Source organism: Musa acuminata, chromosome BXJ2-4 (assembly GCF_036884655.1).
Source record: "Musa acuminata AAA Group cultivar baxijiao chromosome BXJ2-4, Cavendish_Baxijiao_AAA, whole genome shotgun sequence".
In the NCBI taxonomy this organism is placed as follows: Eukaryota; Viridiplantae; Streptophyta; class Magnoliopsida; order Zingiberales; family Musaceae; genus Musa; species Musa acuminata.
In genome coordinates, this window is record NC_088341.1 from 41507785 (window position 1) to 41526034 (window position 18250).

At 43.6% G+C, this 18250-nt stretch overlaps 3 protein-coding genes, 1 long non-coding RNA gene and 1 pseudogene across 4 annotated transcripts; 1 reads left to right on the forward strand and 4 right to left on the reverse strand.

Annotated features, from left to right (window-relative positions):
* Positions 1–843: 843 nt before the first annotated feature.
* LOC108952549 (uncharacterized) lies at positions 844–4851 on the reverse strand. Its single transcript, XR_010486388.1, has 4 exons — positions 3692–4851; positions 3467–3620; positions 1221–1278; positions 844–1023 (listed from the first exon to the last, which is right to left on the reverse strand). It is a non-coding gene; the product is annotated as an uncharacterized LOC108952549 (long non-coding RNA).
* A 726-nt stretch (positions 4852–5577) lies between these two features.
* Positions 5578–6952, reverse strand: LOC135610943 (protein S40-6-like). The gene has a single exon (XM_065106054.1). The coding sequence runs from the start codon at positions 6275–6277 to the stop codon at positions 5705–5707; it is 573 nt and encodes a 190-aa protein (XP_064962126.1). The 5' UTR covers positions 6278–6952; the 3' UTR covers positions 5578–5704.
* On the reverse strand, positions 5578–8982 carry LOC135610942 (uncharacterized). Its single transcript, XM_065106053.1, has 3 exons — positions 8604–8982; positions 7035–8049; positions 5578–6961 (listed from the first exon to the last, which is right to left on the reverse strand). Exons 1-2 carry the CDS (start codon positions 8946–8948, stop codon positions 7273–7275), a joined length of 1122 nt encoding a protein of 373 aa, XP_064962125.1. The 5' UTR covers positions 8949–8982; the 3' UTR covers positions 5578–6961; positions 7035–7272.
* A 1848-nt stretch (positions 8983–10830) lies between these two features.
* Positions 10831–13677, forward strand: LOC135609214 (protein DETOXIFICATION 40-like; annotated as a pseudogene).
* A 1739-nt stretch (positions 13678–15416) lies between these two features.
* LOC135609215 (la-related protein 6C-like) lies at positions 15417–17646 on the reverse strand. The gene is made up of 10 exons (XM_065102318.1): positions 17307–17646; positions 17141–17222; positions 16957–17051; positions 16805–16876; positions 16637–16716; positions 16453–16534; positions 16286–16333; positions 16139–16207; positions 15939–16049; positions 15417–15873 (listed from the first exon to the last, which is right to left on the reverse strand). The coding sequence occupies exons 1-10, from the start codon at positions 17637–17639 to the stop codon at positions 15589–15591; spliced, it is 1257 nt and encodes a 418-aa protein (XP_064958390.1). The 5' UTR covers positions 17640–17646; the 3' UTR covers positions 15417–15588.
* Positions 17647–18250: the final 604 nt, after the last annotated feature.

Consider the following 18250-nt stretch of genomic DNA (forward strand, 5'->3'; position numbering starts at 1 on the left):
TCATCCAAGCTTGTCTATATGTGACACCACTTGAATGTATCCAATCATCACGACAACCATCGCTCAGCCTGGGGCTCATAAAAAAAAGATAGGCCTTTTCAGGTATGTACTTAATTCATTTGAGCTTTTGTTAACTTATGCAGGGGTTTGGTTTTGTTGGGCATTCTCGTGAAATTTGCAACTGATGATGTAATTTATTCTGAAAGATCCTTTTGATGCAGAAGCTAATTCTGAGCTGGACAAAAAAAAAAAAAAATTGACAAAACAGACATCACCAGGAAAGACGCATGCAATCAATCAATCAACCTAGTAGCAGGACAGGGAACAAGCATTAGGTTCAATTCTAGCAGTATATCTATCATGGCTTAACATGAAAAGAAAACCTATGGCGATGATATATGCCAATCGAGTCAGGCCATCATTATCTAGAAATTATCTCTCTTTAATTAATTGCAGCATCAGATGCAACACAACATTCAATATATCATGTAAACACATTAAATACGTACTAGATCCCATGATCTATCTAATTGTATATCGATGCTAATTTTATCTATGAAACTTAAGTCTATGCCTCGGTCACTAGCTAAGCTGATTTACTAATCTCAAGACTGAAGGGAAATTCAAAGACATTTGATTCTACCCTACCAAAATGATGAGAACTGAACAATAAGCTAAAGATCTTACATATTTCGTTTGATAAACGTGATGTAATATTTCATAGAGGAACTTTCTAGTTCCTCAAGGAATTGAGACCATGAATAAGGCTTGAAGGACTTAAAAACAGTTTTCTTCATCCACACTGAGCATATGAGCTTTTGTTAAATGCTACCAGAAAAGAAATGATAAATCAAAAAGTATATAACTACTTCAAATTACAATTAAAGAAACATAAGACCAGAGAAATCACAACCTTAAAGTCTTCCTTCCGTCTAGCAGATGCCAATAGTTACAAGAACTATATATGGTGTATGCTTGTACATAACTGGGCCAGTCACATTAAAGTTGATTATTCTTGTGATCCTGTAGAAAATTTTAATTATCATGGGAGGTCAGAAGACATTCATGTTTATTGCCTGATCAGAAATCAGAAAAAGGTTTTATAATCATCATAAATTAGCAAAAAGAGACAACTTTAACTAGAATAAGTCGTCCATGTTAATAATTCCACTGAACTTTTAGTCAAGGCATAAAACTATTTACGAGCTCAGGCCAGGTACCGTGAACATGGTCGTCATCTGGAAAAAAATCAGGCTTTGACTCAGTTATGATGTGTTCCTATCAAATTTAGAAAGAAGAAATTGCTTAGTTCTACAATGAAAAAGAATACATGAGGAAGGATTAAGATGTCAGATTCTTAGTAAAGCAGACTTTGTTTGTAGCCATCACAGAATTTTCAGGTTACCTTTGTACTAATTCTGACCATTCCTGTGAGACCATATGAGTGTGCAACAACCAACATAACATTTGTTAGCCTACAGATCTATTATGCTTTACTAATGGAGTTTCCATGGTTGTCTTGCAAGAAAATTTGAAGATAGCATCAGCTAAGACTGACCAAATAAGGCCATCATGATTAAAAGATTGTACAGAAAAGGCAACATGGAACCAACTAACCAAGCACAAATAAGGCCATTATGCTTTACCTTTGTACTAATTCTGACCATTCCTGTGAGACCATATGAGTGTGCAACAACCAACATAACATTTGCTAGCCTACAGATCTATTATGCTTTACTAATGGAGTTTCCATGATTGTCTTGCAAGAAAATTTGAAGATAGCTTCAGCTAAGACTGACCAAATAAGGCCATCATGATTAAAAGATTGTACAGAGAAGGCAACATGGAACCAACTAACCAAGCACAATTTTGAGTCTAGTTTAAACTATTGAGAGTAGCTTATAAGATGACCAGGATGCATAAACCTATATTAACTCAGAGGAATTAAAATAATGCCACTTGCAGTTACATTGATGTAAATCAGAAGTAACAAAAAAGAAAAGGTATAAAGGATGAAATGAATAGATTGCTCCCGAATAGAAATGGACATAACCATGTTGCTCAGGTATTTGGCAGACAAATGACCTCTTTTCTACTTGTAACTGGACCGCTGGATCCTGACTCCTTTCCTGATTAGGACTCCTTGAAATCAGTTTCCATCTCTAGGCATTTCAGAGACAAACTGATGTCCCAATATAAAAGCTGGAAGCATGCATCTCGAATTTCTGTAAGTACTCCTAGTTTTCATCTTCTATAAATGATTGGCCCTTGACTTGACTTGGGCAGGGATACAAATCAGATCCAATCAGCTCAATAACATTGGTTTGATTTGTGATGTTGCTCCAAAAGGATCTTAATGGCATGAAAAGAATCCATGCAACCAAGCCCAAACAACTGGGCCCTCACAGACTATTTTTGTGGCTGTTGTATGCAGTTTTATGTACATTTACAGCTTAAAATTATGTGGCATATCTTCACCTAATTCATAGTTGCAAGCACTCAATACTAAGAAGAACCACCTTATACAAACAATAAACATCTACTTACAAGTAAACATTTACAAGGGTGCCAGGTTCTTAGTCCACGTGTTTAATTTAAACTAGTAAACTAACAATTGAACCACCAATTATGGGCCAACAAGGTGCCCTTCACTCAAAACCTTTTTAAACATCAATACTTCGTCCATCTTTTAGTTTCACATCCCCCATTAGTGAAGACGGCTCCAAATTTTAGATGTTTTTGTCAGTTATTGATGTTTATTATAAATTTAATATTTTTGATTCACCACTTGAACTAGCTATCATGTGTTAGATGAACATACTTTCCTCACATTCAATTAGGGCATAATGTCTACTCCCCATTCAACGCAATCTTCAAACTTCAAATTTCCATGAAGCATAGAAAGATAACCTAAGAGGCACCCCGCACAACACAAGGATTGCACTAGGACATCCATGCTAACTAATGTCATCGAAGTGTATGGACTTGATACAGCATTCCTATCGAGACCCTGTCAAGAGCATGTCAATGCACCAAATTTCTAGCATAAAGAACCTTCGCTAATTTATACATATTAAGGGACATGCCAAACTAAAAACCATAGCCATGGGCACAAGATTACAAATCAGAAAAAAAAAAAAAAAAATATATATATATATATATATATAAGGGAAAGGAAGAGGAGAAAAGAAGAGAAGAAGATGCAACTGCAAGTTCAGCTAGAAAAGAAAAGGCTGAACACAAGGACAAAAATGTTCAACTTGAATATCAATGCTTGCTAAAAAGAACATGCATTGCCATGATTAGCATAAATAAAATACTAAATTCTGATATCTGATAACACTGGGAACATCTTCCAATGATCTGATCACTTAAAGAAAGTCAAAATCTAACAAATAAAAATGTGTCGTGAGGGACTGATTCAACTATTCATGTATTCATAATGAATTGAATCTTAATAGCGTACCTGTTTGTTATTACTGAAGCAAATTCAGTAAAAAATTTCTCGATTAAGTTTTCTGGAGACTCATAAATGAACTTGACTCCAGCAGCATCATTTAACTCTTGCAGAAATGAGCACATACATTTTGCCCATAATTTTCGAAGGTCCTCTTCATCAACTGTAATTTAAATGCATAAGTTCATCCAAAAAAAATTGAAGAGAAAGCAACATAAAAGAGAACATACATACAAGAAAAGGAATTCCTAATATCATAAATTTCAACTTTAGATCCATCAGCAACTTATGCATATGTTGGCATTCTCTAATGCTGCTAGGCTTTGTTCCCCCTCATATCCTGTCGTTTAAATGGAAAAGCAAAACTAAGCAATAAAATGCATAGGTCTTCTAAAAGAAAACAAAGTAATGCAAAAAATATAAAAATTAGGCGACCAACAAACACTTTCAAGAAATGTCATTGTCTGGTTCAGAATTGGATCAAGAATCCCATTTCATCTGATGAACTCTATTTCGAGTTTAGAATGGATAAGGAAAGTTATCAAGTCATAAGGAATCAATTCTTCGAATCCAAGTTGCATGACGAAATGAGTTCTTGAAAGCGGAGTTCATCTTTTTGTGTGATGCGCATGATGCCTTTTCTCCATCCTCTTCGATTCCTTCCTTCCTTCATCACATTGCTGCTGTCCTCTTTCTTTCCCTTATTTCTATCTGTTCTTGCACATTCTTTCTAAGCAACAGGTATAAAACCTACGGTTTCCCTTATTCAAGAATCAAGATTTCTGCGGAGCTGTACCGAAAACCAGACTGAAAAGGTCCCATAAAAAAACACAGAAATCGTGAACCACAAATCTTTTGCCTGCCATGAACGCACGCAAAGCGTACGTCGCCAGATCATCCAACAGAAAACCAAAGATCACCCTAAATCCTACCTCAAATCATCCACCACAAAACGAAAGATCATCTCAGTCCATCTAATTGAGGATCAACCCAAATCTCTAATTCGGCAACAAAACAACGATCAAGAAGCGGGGCGAGCGGGAGAGCGATAAAAAGAAAGCGAGATTGGGTGGCTGATTGGCCGCGGTAGCCTCTTCCTCGCGCTCGCTCTTGGGTTTCTTGGGGAAATTTGAAGAGCGAAGAGACCTCCGCTGTCGCTTTATGAATATTTCTCTTTTGTGCTTTCTTGAATATTATTATTTGTTTATATATATATATATATTCAGAATTCGAATTTTCCAAGAAGAATTGGGACAAAATTATTGGAGGGTTTATTTGAACGACTAATACTTAATCAAGCATGTGTGATGGATCTTAAAGATGAACGGACAGATCTTTACGGATTTAGGTACAGAAGTCCTCCAATGGGCTCAGACCAGAACTATAAATTTGGATTTCTAATGGGCCAACTCATACGAGCCCAACACCCAAAGCCCGTTCTATCCATCGATTTCATATTAAGATAAGTCAACATTATTATGCTAAGCATGGTAATCATGTTAAAATAAACCTGTATACGTAAGATGGTGCCTGTATATTGCACGACAAAGTTGACTCGATCGTGGCTATGCACAAGGCAAAGGATGAAATAGTAGACTGCCACGCCAAGTGCATGAACGATTAGCTAAGGGACGACAAGGTGGGGTAGCTTCCGAGAACGTCCCTCCTTTGTGCTCGCTCACTCGCGCACTCGCATTCACCGTAGTGCCAACACCAGACGTCTCTCTCTGCGAAAAGGAACCGACGAGTGACGACGCTGGTCCTTTTCCATCCAAGTTGTTTGTCGTGCACCCAAAACGCGACATGTGTGTCGTCGAGTGGCGGTGCCAGGTGTTCTCAGCTGCATCACAGCTTCAAGCGCCAGCCCCCCTCAATTATTGCACGCACTTTATTCCCCCCTCCCTCTGTGAAGTCCACACACTCACAGTACTACCCACCACCTAGTGTGCCACTTTGCCACGGCTCTTCCCCCATTTTCGACCAGCTTCTCTCTCTCTCTCTCTCTCTCTCTCTCTCTCTCTCTCTCTCTCTCTCTCTCGCTATCGATCTAATTGCTGTGAACTATTTTATTATCATTATTCGACAACAGGCGCATGGCCAAGTCACAGTTCCAACACACATCAATAATCTCACTTTTTTTATGTTTGCTTGTTTTTGGGAAAAGGAAAAAAGAAGGGGGGGTGTTGTAAAGAGAGAGGAAAGGAGTGCTTCAAAAGTCGGGACGGCTCGGGTGGACGGATTACAGGTTCAACCGGAGAAGCCGGTCTGGCTCCAAACTGCGTCGCGAACCCGGCTCATGTCGCGGCCTTTGAGGGTCCTCCCCGCGCCTTCCAGCACCGACGTCGCCAGGCACCTCCCGTGCGCCCTGGCCAAGTACTCGTGCGGCGGCAGCCACTCCCCATCCGCGTCTTCCTCCTCCCGCTCCGGTGACGGCCCTCCAGAGCGGGTCCGGAGCGCCCACGGCCACACTGGCACGTCCACGGGAGCCGAAGCCGCCGCCGCCACCACGCTGTGCCGCTCGTATGGCGGATGGGGGGCCGGCGCCCCTGGGTACGCGTCCTCCAATGCCAGGGAGAGCCCGCCGACGTGCCGATCGGCCCAGCGGCGGGCGCCGGTGAGGCCCGTCCCGGGCCGGCCCATATCGTGGTGGTCGCCGTCGTCCACGGCGGCGGAGAAGGCCGGGTGATCGTCGGCGGCGGTGAGGACGGCGGGCCAGACGTCGTCCTCGGAGAGGTCGGGAAGATCGGCGGCGCCTCCGCCATCGCAACGGGCGGTGGGGCCGAGGAGCCGCTCCGCCCCGCGCCTGCGCCCCTTGGCCATAGTCGCCGCCGCCGCCCAAGGGTACGCGCAGTGAGGGAGGGAGGATCGTCCGTCGTAAGAACCACGCGGTCGCGAAGGAACTGCCGGCGCCGCTATTATTTATAGGCCGAAGCGCGTCATTTGGGGCTTGGTTTCATTTCGTCCATTCTCGGTGGAGCTCATTAGACGTAGCAGTCTAAGCTCTTGTCCGAAAGTGGTGGGCCCATGCGCACGTGGGTACGTTCTGGGGCAGGAATTGCTATTGGTCGGACCAAGATTTATCTGAGAACATCGTTAGAGTATACCCCAAGAAAAAATGAAATTACGATCGTTATCGATGGGCTCACTACGAATCATGGACACAAATCATAAGACATGTGGCATCTCCATGATCAGTGGCGACAAATCGATCGTTCGAGGTGGGCCAACGTTGACATGACTCGCACCGATCAAAGGCTCGTGAGAGACCTCATGTGATAATAATCGCACCCCTATAATATAAACGAGTTCAAGTCATGGTATCTTCTTCTTCGCGTTACCTTTCCTGGTCAAAATTGTATGAATTATATGAATCTTGTATGCTACTGTAGTCTAAGATGACCATAGATAATTATGGCTGTAGTTCCACTGCAACGAGGCATAGATCTGAGACAAAAGTAGCTCAAGATTAATCCAATCTTCCATCTGTTCAAAGAACTGAAGCACCTGAAAAAAAAAGAATAAATTGCTGTTAAATGTTATTCTAATGTCATGCATTATGGTGGAATCAGAATCTAACCTGCATCCAGACACATAGCTCAGCTCCTTACACGCATTACTTAGGCTTGTCTCCTCTAATAGGCTTCTTACTATGCTTTGGAATCTTATTTCAACTCTCTAATCAAATTATTTGCTTTGATTCACGTGGAGAAGAAGGGGAGTTGGTTTTGATTGGGACATCATCATGATTGTGATGGTGTTTTCCATGTGGTGCCGACACCGCTGCCAAGAAAGTCTGTAATCTCATACCGAAGCTTTTACCCAAACCCAGCTTCCCTGGGCACATCAGCTTTCTGCACTGATGTATTTGCACGTGTACTGCCATGTCCTCTGAGAAAAGCATCTAAATCAGCTTGAAGCTTAATCAACTCCGAGTGTCTCTCCTCGAGCATAAGTTTTGTATCTACCAGCTTCATTTGTACCCTCTCTTCACGCCAAACGTCTGCCATCTGCAACGTGTTTCTCTCTTCATCCAATTCCTCTCGGAGTTTTGTTGATTCCCTCTTCAAAGATTCTACTTCAGCTTTGTTGTCTCCGATCTCTTTTGCAAGCTTGTTGCACACCTCCTGGATAAGCTCACGTTCCTTCCTCTCCTTCTCATAGTTCTGCAAGTACTGCTTTGCCGATAACTTGGCCTCGGTAAGCTCACTCACCAGCTTGGAGCTCATAATCTCCATCCTCTTCCGGCTTCTCCTCTCTCTGTTGAGGTCATCCTTGATGGCTGCTATTATGTCCCGAACTTTCTCATGCTTACTGATCTGCCATGAAGCCTTTTCCTCCCAAGGCTTCCTCATGAAGCAACACAGCTTTTGCCTCGCTGACTGTCTCTCATTTTGAAGCTCATCAAGGTAGAGATGAGCCTGCTCGAGCTCTTCCCACAGAGAAGAAGTGACAGAAGCAGTGTTCAGCCGAGTATTGACAAGTTTCTGGTGACCATGATTATGACAAGTCTCACGCACAGGTATTAAGCACCCAATATCCCATTTTGTTGCCCTCTCCAATGCAAAATTGTGAAACTTGCCCCAAGATTCAAGCTGCTGTCAGATAAAACAAATAAAAAGGATGCCATATCAGAATGAACAGATATACCTAATTGAATACAGAATATTAATTTCTGCAGAGTAGAATCCCTCGAAAAACACGAATTAGGATTTGATCAAATTAAATGAGCATTCTCCAAATCGATCCATTATAACATCAAATATCTAATAAATTGAAGTGGGATATCCCCCCATCGAGGGTAAATGATTCACAATTTGGGGGAATTATTCTTCTCTGTGAAGAAAAAAGAGGATATCTAATCATTCCTAGTTTCTCCACCTGTAAACTGTAGGTAAAAAAGAGCGATTTTTAGGACGAACCTTTCGAAAATTAGACTAATGCTGCGCAAAATCCAGAGGGAAAGATCGAGGAAAAGACATGGGAAAAAAAATCCCATTTCCATGATAAAGATTCTTGAAGGACGATCCTGAAGCATTCAGCATTTTCGGTTTTCATCACACGGAAATCTCAGCTAAAGTATCGAATTCTAGGTTAAAGATCAATCGATAATATATGTTTCCCAAGAAAGGATGCGTTGCGGTCCTACCTTGAACCCAAGCCGACCGCCCCTCCCTCGTCGTCCGCTGCCTTTAACTCCCGCCACCTGCTGCAAATGCCACAACGCCGCCGCGAGCTTCGTCGCTGAGAAGGCGCCCTCCGGTTTTCCCACTTCACACTCCTTCTCCTGATGACTCTTTCCACGAGCGCCGGCTTGCTCTGGCGTCTTCACCAATCGGACCGCGTCGTGGAGCTTCCACCACAGGATCGGAGCGGCGGAGCCACGCCGCCTTCCGCCGTGGTGGTGGGCCAGTCTAGGGGTTATCGTTATGGCAGAGCGGATCGCCAGAACGGCGCCTTTCGGGAATTGCATCCGGCCGGCCGATCGCCCCATCAAGTCGTAGCTTCTATGGCAGAGAGACAGAGAGTGTGTGTGATGACGTAGAGGAGTATATATATATATATATATATATATATATATATATATATATATAATAGAAAAATAATGTCATTTTTAGAGATAAAATCATTTTGTAATATGATAAAGAGGCTTAATCATTAACTATACGACTATAAAGGTTAATTTTTTGACCTACATATCATGGTTTAGTAAAATAAAAGACATTAAATACTTTATACAAGGTGGATTTAAGATGAAAAATGTTTCCTAGATAAACTTGCAAAGCATTATTTATCAATTCAGTATTTTAACATGGCATAAAGTGGCAACAGAAAATTATCATAAAAATGTTACATAAATTTCACAAAGATTGTAAGACTTATATCATTTGCCTTCTCAAGCATCATTTTCATGGATAGCTGCCCGAATAGTATGGACTGAAGGAGGTGCATATGATACAAGTACTTTTCACTGTTCTCCACATCTTGTCGAAGCTAAAAGCAAGACTTTGTTTGGCTCTCAAATCAGAAAGTGTACTTTATCGGCCATTATGTTGGATCATTTGCACATCAAATACTTGGTATCTTTTTTATTTGTATCATTTTGTCCTTTATGTTTTACTTTGTTTGCATTCTGCTATCTTCTCAATGACATAAAAGATTCTGCACATTGTGATGAGGAAAATATCCAGAAATACAGGGATTTAGTGATGGGACATATGAGATTAATTTAAAATTTTAATTTTAATCTTATATGGGTTAAGTGAAGAAAAAATAAAAGAGCAAAAATATTTGATGATTGATTAGTAAAATTTGATATGTTGATTTATATATCTGAATTGATTAATGAATATCTTTGAAATCTTTTTTCCATCTGATTTTTTTATTTCTTGAAATCTATTTTTCATATAGTATTTGATATCATCCCATTGATCTAGAGAGAGTAAAATTTGTAATTTCACTATTCTATGATGAAAAATTAATCTGATTTTGCTCATAGATTTATTTCCTTTATGTTGAAGAATTTTTTTACATAAATTTTGTCTCCTGATTTATTTAATATTTTATGATTAATCTGATTGATCTGTACTACTTAAATTATTTATAATCTACTTAATATTAAATTATATTTTATTCGATTAAGAGAAAAAGAATTTTGTAATCTCATTATTTTATGACTAAAGATATTCTAATCCAGTTTTGCTTTCCCTTTATATTGCAATTTTTTTTTACGTAAATCTTATATCGTGATTTATTTTATATTTTATCATTAATTTTGATTTATATATATATATATATATTAATTAAATTAGTAATAATATATTTGATGTGTAAATTATATATTATTTGATTATGAAAATCTCTTCTTCTTTTTTTCCAACACAAACAATAACAACACAGGGGTGTTAGTTGTGACTTGGACCATAATCTACAATAAAGAAGATTACTGTAAGTTATCATGACACTATCATAAAGGATAGGCTCAAGCTGGAGTCAATAATACACCAACTTTGCAGCAATTCAATTGAATGCATGGATCGGAAAAACATAGGATTGCAAAAAATTAATGAAAGAAGGAATATGAGTGAAGAATATATCCAAATTAATAATATTCTATGTGTACTTCAAATTCTTTGTATGATAAGGTGTCTTTGTTGTCTCGTAATTTGATCGACTCTATTAAGTATTAGTCAAAACCACCATTAACGACTGTGCGGACGAGGTGGTGACCATCTCTCTCGTTGACAAGTAGCTGAGAAAGTGATTTCGACGATACCAGAGTTGACAGCCTTATGCAACGCTTTGAGTGCAGCACCTTTTTGGATTCCTCGAGTCATTTATCTCTGTGTCTCGCTGGTTGCACTCATGGCCTCGTATGAATAGAGCAAGACCCCATCTTCTTCACCCCCGCTTCACTCTCCCAGAGCACAACGGCTACACGGGATGGGGTCAAGTGCTCCCCGGGAGGAGCTCTCCTCGCCTCTCTTATTCCCCGCCCACGACGATGGCCACGGCCTGCCCCTGCAGGCATCGACGTCGCTGCCTCCCGTGGCCGCCGACGGCAAAGCTCACGGGACCAGCGGGAAACTGGAGAGCATACTGAACGGACACCTCCATCCCTTGGCTCCGCCGCGTCGGGCTTGCCTCCCTGATCGAGATGAGGCTGCTCCTCTCCCTCGCGGCGCCGGCCATAATTGTGTACCTAATCAACTTCGTCATGTCCATGTCCACCCAGATCTTCTCCGGTCACCTCGGCAACGTCGAGCTCGCCGCCGCCTCCCTCGGCAACACCGGCATCCAAATCTTCGCCTATGGCATCATGGTAACTACTAAGCTATCTGAGGTCGTGTGGCAAATAACGCATGAAGATCGCATTGACTGTCCGCAGCTAGGGATGGGGAGTGCCGTGGAAACGCTGTGCGGGCAGGCGTACGGCGCCCACAAGTACGAGATGCTCGGAGTATCCCTCCAGCGGTCGACGGTGCTGCTCATGGCCACCGGCGTGCCACTTGCGGTGATCTACGCCTTGTCGCGGCCGATCCTGGTGCTGCTGGGGGAGTCGCGGGACATCGCCAGGGCGGCGTCGGTCTTCGTCTACGGGCTGATCCCGCAGATCTTTGCATACGCCGCCAACTTCCCGATTCAGAAGTTTCTGCAGGCACAGAGCATCGTGGCGCCGAGCGCCTACATCTCGGCCGCGACGCTGGTGGTGCACCTGCTGCTGAGCTGGGTAGTGGTGTACAAAGTCGGGCTGGGGCTGCTGGGCGCCTCGCTGGTGCTGAGCCTGTCTTGGTGCATCATCGTAGGGGCACAGTTCGTGTACATCGTCACCAGCCGGCTGTGCCGCTCCACGTGGACCGGGTTCACCTGGCAAGCCTTCTCGGGGCTGCCGGGGTTCTTCCGGTTGACCACGGCCTCCGCCGTGATGCCGTGCTTGGAGACGTGGTACTACCAGATCCTGATGCTCATTACTGGGCTGCTGAAGGACCCGGCGTTGGCCCTTGATTCCCTCTCCGTGTGGTGAGGACTAGTCTTCAATGCCTTCTTACCATTTGTATCGTCCTCTTCCAGTTTTAGTGGCATGCACCACCTGATACCTCAACTCGGATGCACAGAATCCAAATCGCATAGCGTTCTCCGGGTGACATGCTTTATATGTTAGATTTGATTTACTAGTATTGGATTTTTCTGTGCTGCTTGTTGGTGCAGTATGGGCATCAATACTGGGACATTTATGATCTCAGTCGGATTCAACGCCGCTGCAAGGTCAGTCGTCACCATGTCTCTCTCGCTCTATGATCAAAACGGATTTGTAATCGCACTGCGTCCTCTGAAGCTTGTTTCTACTTCCCACAGCGTGCGCGTAAGCAATGAGCTGGGTGCCGGGAATCCCAAGTCGGCGGCGTTCTCGGTGGTGGTCGTCACGGCGGTGTCTTTCGCGGTATCCGTCGTGGCGGCGATGATCGTCCTCTGCCTTCGGAACTACATCAGCTATATCTTCACTGAAGGCGAGACGGTCGCTCGTGCCGTCTCTGATCTCTGTCCTTTGCTCGCCGCCGCCATCGTCCTCAATGGCATACAGCCTGTCTTATCAGGTACCAGTAATCATCACTCCTATTAAGCCGATGCACCATGAAGCAGCTGAGGTAGATTTGTGGGTTCAAACTCTCATCATCAGATCCTACACCAATTGCCACTTTTAAGTGCATCGATCTCATTAGCTAATAGCTACAGAGACAAACAGACATCGGAAGTCAAGCAACTGTAGCATCAGTCCATTTGTATGAATTCTGTAATAAGCGTGATCTACGTAACTGAAGGTGTTGCTGTTGGCTGTGGATGGCAAGCATTTGTGGCATACGTCAATGTTGGCTGCTACTACATAGTTGGTGTGCCAGCAGGTTGTCTCCTTGGCTTCAAATTTGGCTTGGGAGTGAAGGTAAACGCTTAGACACGAGCATGCATTTTCGTGACCTCCTGATGGTAAACGTAGGTGACACAAGTCATTAATGTGCAGGGAATATGGTGCGGGTTGATAGCTGGAACAGTCATCCAGACACTTATTTTACTGGTGGCCACTTTCCGAACCGATTGGAACAAAGAGGTAATCTCAAGTTTATTGCATTTAATCTCCTTTCCAGCCAATGGCTATCCCAAACATTTGATTGATACCGGTTGATGATCCCATGTTCTTTGTGAGAAAAGCAATCAGATAGTAATTTGAGGCTCATTGATTAATAAGATATCAAGTTATATACAGGATGATGATTCTTGTCATGATGATAAGCTTCTCCTACATGATTGAGCAAGAGATATGAACTGATATTTCACAATGAGTCTTTTTTATAATCCATCTTCGCGTATATCAGAATAATTCCATCCAGGCGAGGATAGAATGCAGAATCAAAACTGTGATGTTCTATGGCTAAATGACAAATAGATTTAAATGATAGGAGAAGATGAATGATCTCATGTTATTTATGTTAGCAATTTAGAAGAGAAGGTTCTGATGTTTTCTGTGTTGCAGGTGGAAGAAGCTAAGAAGAGATTAGATAAATGGGAGGACAAGGAGGAGCCCCTTCTATCCTAGATAGCAGCTACCTGTTGATCTATTCAGACCATCCTACTTGTGGCACAGCAAAACCTAAGGAGCCAATAACATCCAGACTGAATGGCATTGATCTGGAATCCATCGATGCTTTGAAGAAAGAGGGAAGGGAGAACATGTGATGGATACTTTGAGGGTGCTAAGCAAAGAGTGAGAAAGGTAGAGGTCCATGAGTTTGTGATTCGAATGGACACCAACCTCAAATCTTTGATGGTACTCTGAAGAGATGCATGACTCCCTGGAACGAATCCATTCTTCTCTTCAGAAGAGAAGTTAGCACGGGTTTATATATCGATATATTCCTTGGAGAAATGAACTCTTAGACGATCAAACTCTCACTAATGTATGAAGTGGTTGAATCCGTTGACGAAACAATCCTGTTGGCTGTTCACTCCAGAATGGTCAATTCCCTGTGGATGGCTTCGGTGGACTTCACATCTGATATGCCACTTCTCAATATAGATCCCATACGTTGACTTCTGCTGCCACATGATTTTGACCCGAAACAGCTTTTCTACGTGCGTAGTTTTTGCAGAATAACTCATGTGACTCTCTTTTGTGCATTCGGCAAGTAGATCGATCTGGCTGTGGACGAGAACAGTCAACGTTTTAAGTTACCAAGTGCCCTGTTCTTGGACGACTTCCATGAACTACGTGAAGGTTTTGACTTTTCTAACACAAAAGAAACGTTGACCATCAAAATTGCGGCGGAGCACAGCACATTAAACATGGATGTGCCCAGGTGACAGCCCTACACATGGATCTCATCCATCGCAAACTGCTGCTGCTTCTCTTCCTCGCTCATCTTCTCACCCAGCTTCGCCTCTCAAGCAGTTATCCCGACTTTTGGAGCGCCACATGCGTGCTCTCAAACACCAACTTGAGCATCAACGCCACCAACCGAGAAGTGACGTTGCTGTGGAAGAGGGCTTCCTCAACGGCACAGCCGGCGAGAGCAGGGATCGGGTTTTCGGCTTCGTTACATGCCGAACCTGACTTACTGCTGTGGCCGCCATCGTCGCCCGAGACCAAGTTTGGTATCCTGATTGCTTCCTCCGGGTGGTTAACAGAGACTTCTTCTCCATCTTAGATTTCTCTGAGCAGTACGTGAGCACGCTCGATCCATATAAACGTGACCGAGCCTGAGCGCTTCAACCGGTCGTTGACACAGCCGATGAATCGGCTGGCCGCCGAGGCAGCCACCTCGCTTCGGATGTTTGCGATGGGAATGGCGGAGTGCACGAGCAATAACCCAGTATACAGGCTGGTGCAGTGCACGAGCCAGCCACCAGCGTTACCGCCGTCGTCCTCAGGCATCATGCAAGGTAACGATCAAACGCCGCACAACTTAAAGGATGACTTCGATCTTGTAACGGAAGGCTAAAATAATGACTTTGAATACAGGTGCAGGAGGTGCTTGGGCGAAGAAGCCTTCAAGAACAATTGTTGCGGTCGCCCTCTCAGTTGCTGTTCTCGTTGTGTTGGCGTGGGAAAACACCTCTGTCGTCTCTGTGTGGATAACCGAGTCATAGAATGTCGAGGCGCAGCTTTTTCTCACAAGGTGCAATCTGTGTGTGGTGCATGTTTGATTATGTGTGTGGCCAAGTGATTGATAATGTAGTATAGTGGTTCCTCCAATTGACACAAACTTAATTCCTGTAATCAAGCATCAGATGGCTCATTTCGGAGCTCTGATACTGATAATGTTGTCGATCTTCTGAATCATGTCATGCGGAGTCACATATTTTCTTATCATAGAAAAATTGAAGCTCAACATGCTGATTTGATTTGCGCAATCACAGTACAAGTGCAAATTTATTCGAGTCTAGCCGAAAGAGCAGTACATAATACAAATGAATGGTTATTGCAGGAACGAAACAAAGTAGAACGAGCAGCTTAGGTAGTGGGAAAAGATAGAAGTACAGCATCACTTCAGACTACCCTAAAGAGGTAATTATTACAACAGAGTACCTTCGCCAATGCTCTGAAGAAAGTTGCATGTTCTTGATGGCAATCAGTCTCTGGTTCACAGGTGGACGGTGGCAAGAGCTGCGGCTGGAGTCGGTGAGCGTCCCAGAACAGGGCTGAGCGGCTTCCCCCGACCCATGGTGAACCCACGCGTTCCGTCGGGCATTCTTGGCCCCTGCGGAGTCTGCTTGCTTGACGCTTCTCCTCCATGGCCGAGTGCCCCACCGATCTGTGGAGCCTGGGTCAGCAAGCCACGCCCACTTAGATTCGGAGCAAGTAGTCCGTGTGGCTTGACTCGTCCCCTCCCCCACGCTTTCCTCGGACCACTCTGGTTATCTTCATTCTGTAAAGACATGGGACATGAGTCTGGCGAAGACATGATCACGGAAGCTGGAGATCTGGACTTACATTGTGGTCGAGTAGTTGTTCGATGCGAGGAGAGCCTAAGGTTTGAGAAGAAGGAGATTGGTCATCCTCGGAGTACAATTCGAAATGGTTGCCTCTTATCACAGATTTTGGCTAGCGAGGAAGCAAAAGAAAAGCTCAGGATGGGTAGAATCAGATTCATTAATCTAACGAATGCCGAGGCAAAAAATAGATCAAGTTACCGAGCATCTTAGCATGGTTCGAACTCGAAGGCCTTTTCTCCAGTTCCTTTCATCGTTTAGCTTCTCGACCTGCACAACGACAATGAGATTTGCTCTCGGTAAGGAGTTCGAAGGTGTCAGACATAAGAGGTCGTTAATTCGACTTACAGCCTTCTCGGCTTGCTCTGTGGTCTCGTACTCCACCAGCGCATGCAGCTTCAAGCAAGTAAATTGCAAGATTCAAATCGAAAATTAAGCACTAGTAGCAGAAGTTTGATGATGAGAAAGTCTATGATTCAACTTAGTTTTCATTATAAATATGAGCGACAACGAACCTTGTTGCTGATTAGCAAATCGCTTTTCGTGCTTCTTGCAGAATTGGGTTCTTGAGGATGGCATATTCGGATGTTCTTCACACTGTTCAGAAATCAAGAAAAATAACATTTATAAGCTGTTAATGCAACTCTTTTTCTTTTCCTGTTTGCGCAATCGATAGGGATAAAAACGCAAGCATTTGACCTCCCAACAACACTGAACATCTTTTCCAGGTTCTGACGTGAGTAATCCTCGGGCAGGTTTTCCACCACAACAGTGCGAGACTACAACAGTGAAAGCCACATATCAATCACGTAACAGAGATGTATAGATCGAACTGCTTCCTTCATCTGTCGTGTCTTATGAACTCACCTGCAGTTCCTCCTTGTCTCGTTCCGTGAAGACTTGTTTACGCTTGATCTTCTTGCCGTCCTCGCTAAGAACCTGCAAAACGTGCGTGATGACAAAGGTTTCTTCCGATGGCATGTGGTGGAGCGGACATGGGGAATGGAGGAAGCACTCACAAGCTTCGTCGAGGTCCGAAGTGCTTTCGCCAGCATGTGGTTGTTTGCGCCGAGACACTTGATCTTTTTCCAGGACGCAACCACTGACATCGGAACTGGAGACAAGAGGACATGTGATTGCCGTCATCAAGACACTGTAATCAGATCCATAATTGCGCCGGCAAAGGAGCATCATTTTGCTTACCATAACCCTCGGGATCTTTGTTCATGATCTTCATTAGGAAATCATTGGCAACCAGATTAGTATCACTGAATTGGTACTCCACCTGGATGCGGAATAGATTCAGTCAAAGAACACATGCAAGAGATGGGTGGCGAAGAGGGATCAGAATCAGCAGCAAGAAAGAGACCTGCTTGACGATCTTCTGAATCATGTCGCTGTTGCTCTTCGAATGGCCAGCAATCTTCCCGTGGAAATCCGGCATGAAGTGGACAGGCTCTTGCTCCGTAAAGTAGAACCACTCCGGCCCCAGCGCCGCGCCGCCGCCTCCGTTCCCGAAGAACTGGAGGTAAGGGCAGAAGCAGCCGGCCGACAGGGCCGGCGCGGCCTGCAGCTGCGACCTCGGTACGAACTCCGGCGCGTGGACATTAAACTTGAACCCCGCAATCGCCTCTGCTGTCTCCTCCTCCTTGCTCGATAGCTTGACCTCCTCCTCTTCTCCTCTGCTTTCTCGTTGTGCCATTGTTGCTTCCCCCACCCTTCCCCTCAGCCCTCCCTCCCTCTCTCTATATCGCTGTTTCTGTTCCTCTCCCACCGTCACTCCAACTTATTCTGCGCCTGCATCTAACTGCACGAATCTTCCAAACTTCCTCTCCCTCTTTCTCTCCACTTCTTTCTCCTCTTTTCTGTGGCGGGAGTGTTTCTGGCGACTGTTTCCTTTGCTTCCTTTGACTCCACATTTCGCGCATCGAGCAACTTCCTCCTCGAACTAAAACTCGACCGTTTAAATGACCTCATCATCTCCAAGGGGCAGTTTGGTCCTTTCCTTCTGGGAAGCCGGATATTCTTGGAAGTCAGTATCGCTCCGGGAATGCCCTCCCTGTCTTCTTCAGGATTCCCACAATACCCCACACTTTGTACGTGGAATATATATATATATATATATATATATATATATATATATATATATATATATATATATATATATATATATATATAATATAATATAATATAAAAAAGGTATCGAAAATCTTGTTCCAAAGGTCTGAAAAATCTGAAGCTGTTCTGCAGATACAATAACGCCATGAAAACAAAACGATGATTCGGTCAAACATCAATCATTTATTTTCATTA

Excerpts from the sequence above, each read along its gene's own strand:
- LOC135609215 (XM_065102318.1), bottom strand. The coding sequence starts at position 17,639 with ATGGCACAACGAGAAAGCAGAGGAGAAGAGGAGGAGGTCAAGCTATCG. Across the intron at positions 16,208-16,285 it reads CAGAGCAAGCCGAGAAGGCT|GTCGAGAAGCTAAACGATGA; the intron begins GTAAGTCGAATT and ends GTCGTTGTGCAG. Across the intron at positions 16,050-16,138 it reads GAACCATGCTAAGATGCTCG|CCAAAATCTGTGATAAGAGG; the intron begins GTAACTTGATCT and ends CTTCCTCGCTAG.
- LOC135610942 (XM_065106053.1), bottom strand. The coding sequence starts at position 8,948 with ATGGGGCGATCGGCCGGCCGGATGCAATTCCCGAAAGGCGCCGTTCTG. Across the intron at positions 8,050-8,603 it reads GCGGTCGGCTTGGGTTCAAG|CTTGAATCTTGGGGCAAGTT; the intron begins GTAGGACCGCAA and ends ATCTGACAGCAG.
- LOC135610943 (XM_065106054.1), bottom strand. The coding sequence starts at position 6,277 with ATGGCCAAGGGGCGCAGGCGCGGGGCGGAGCGGCTCCTCGGCCCCACC.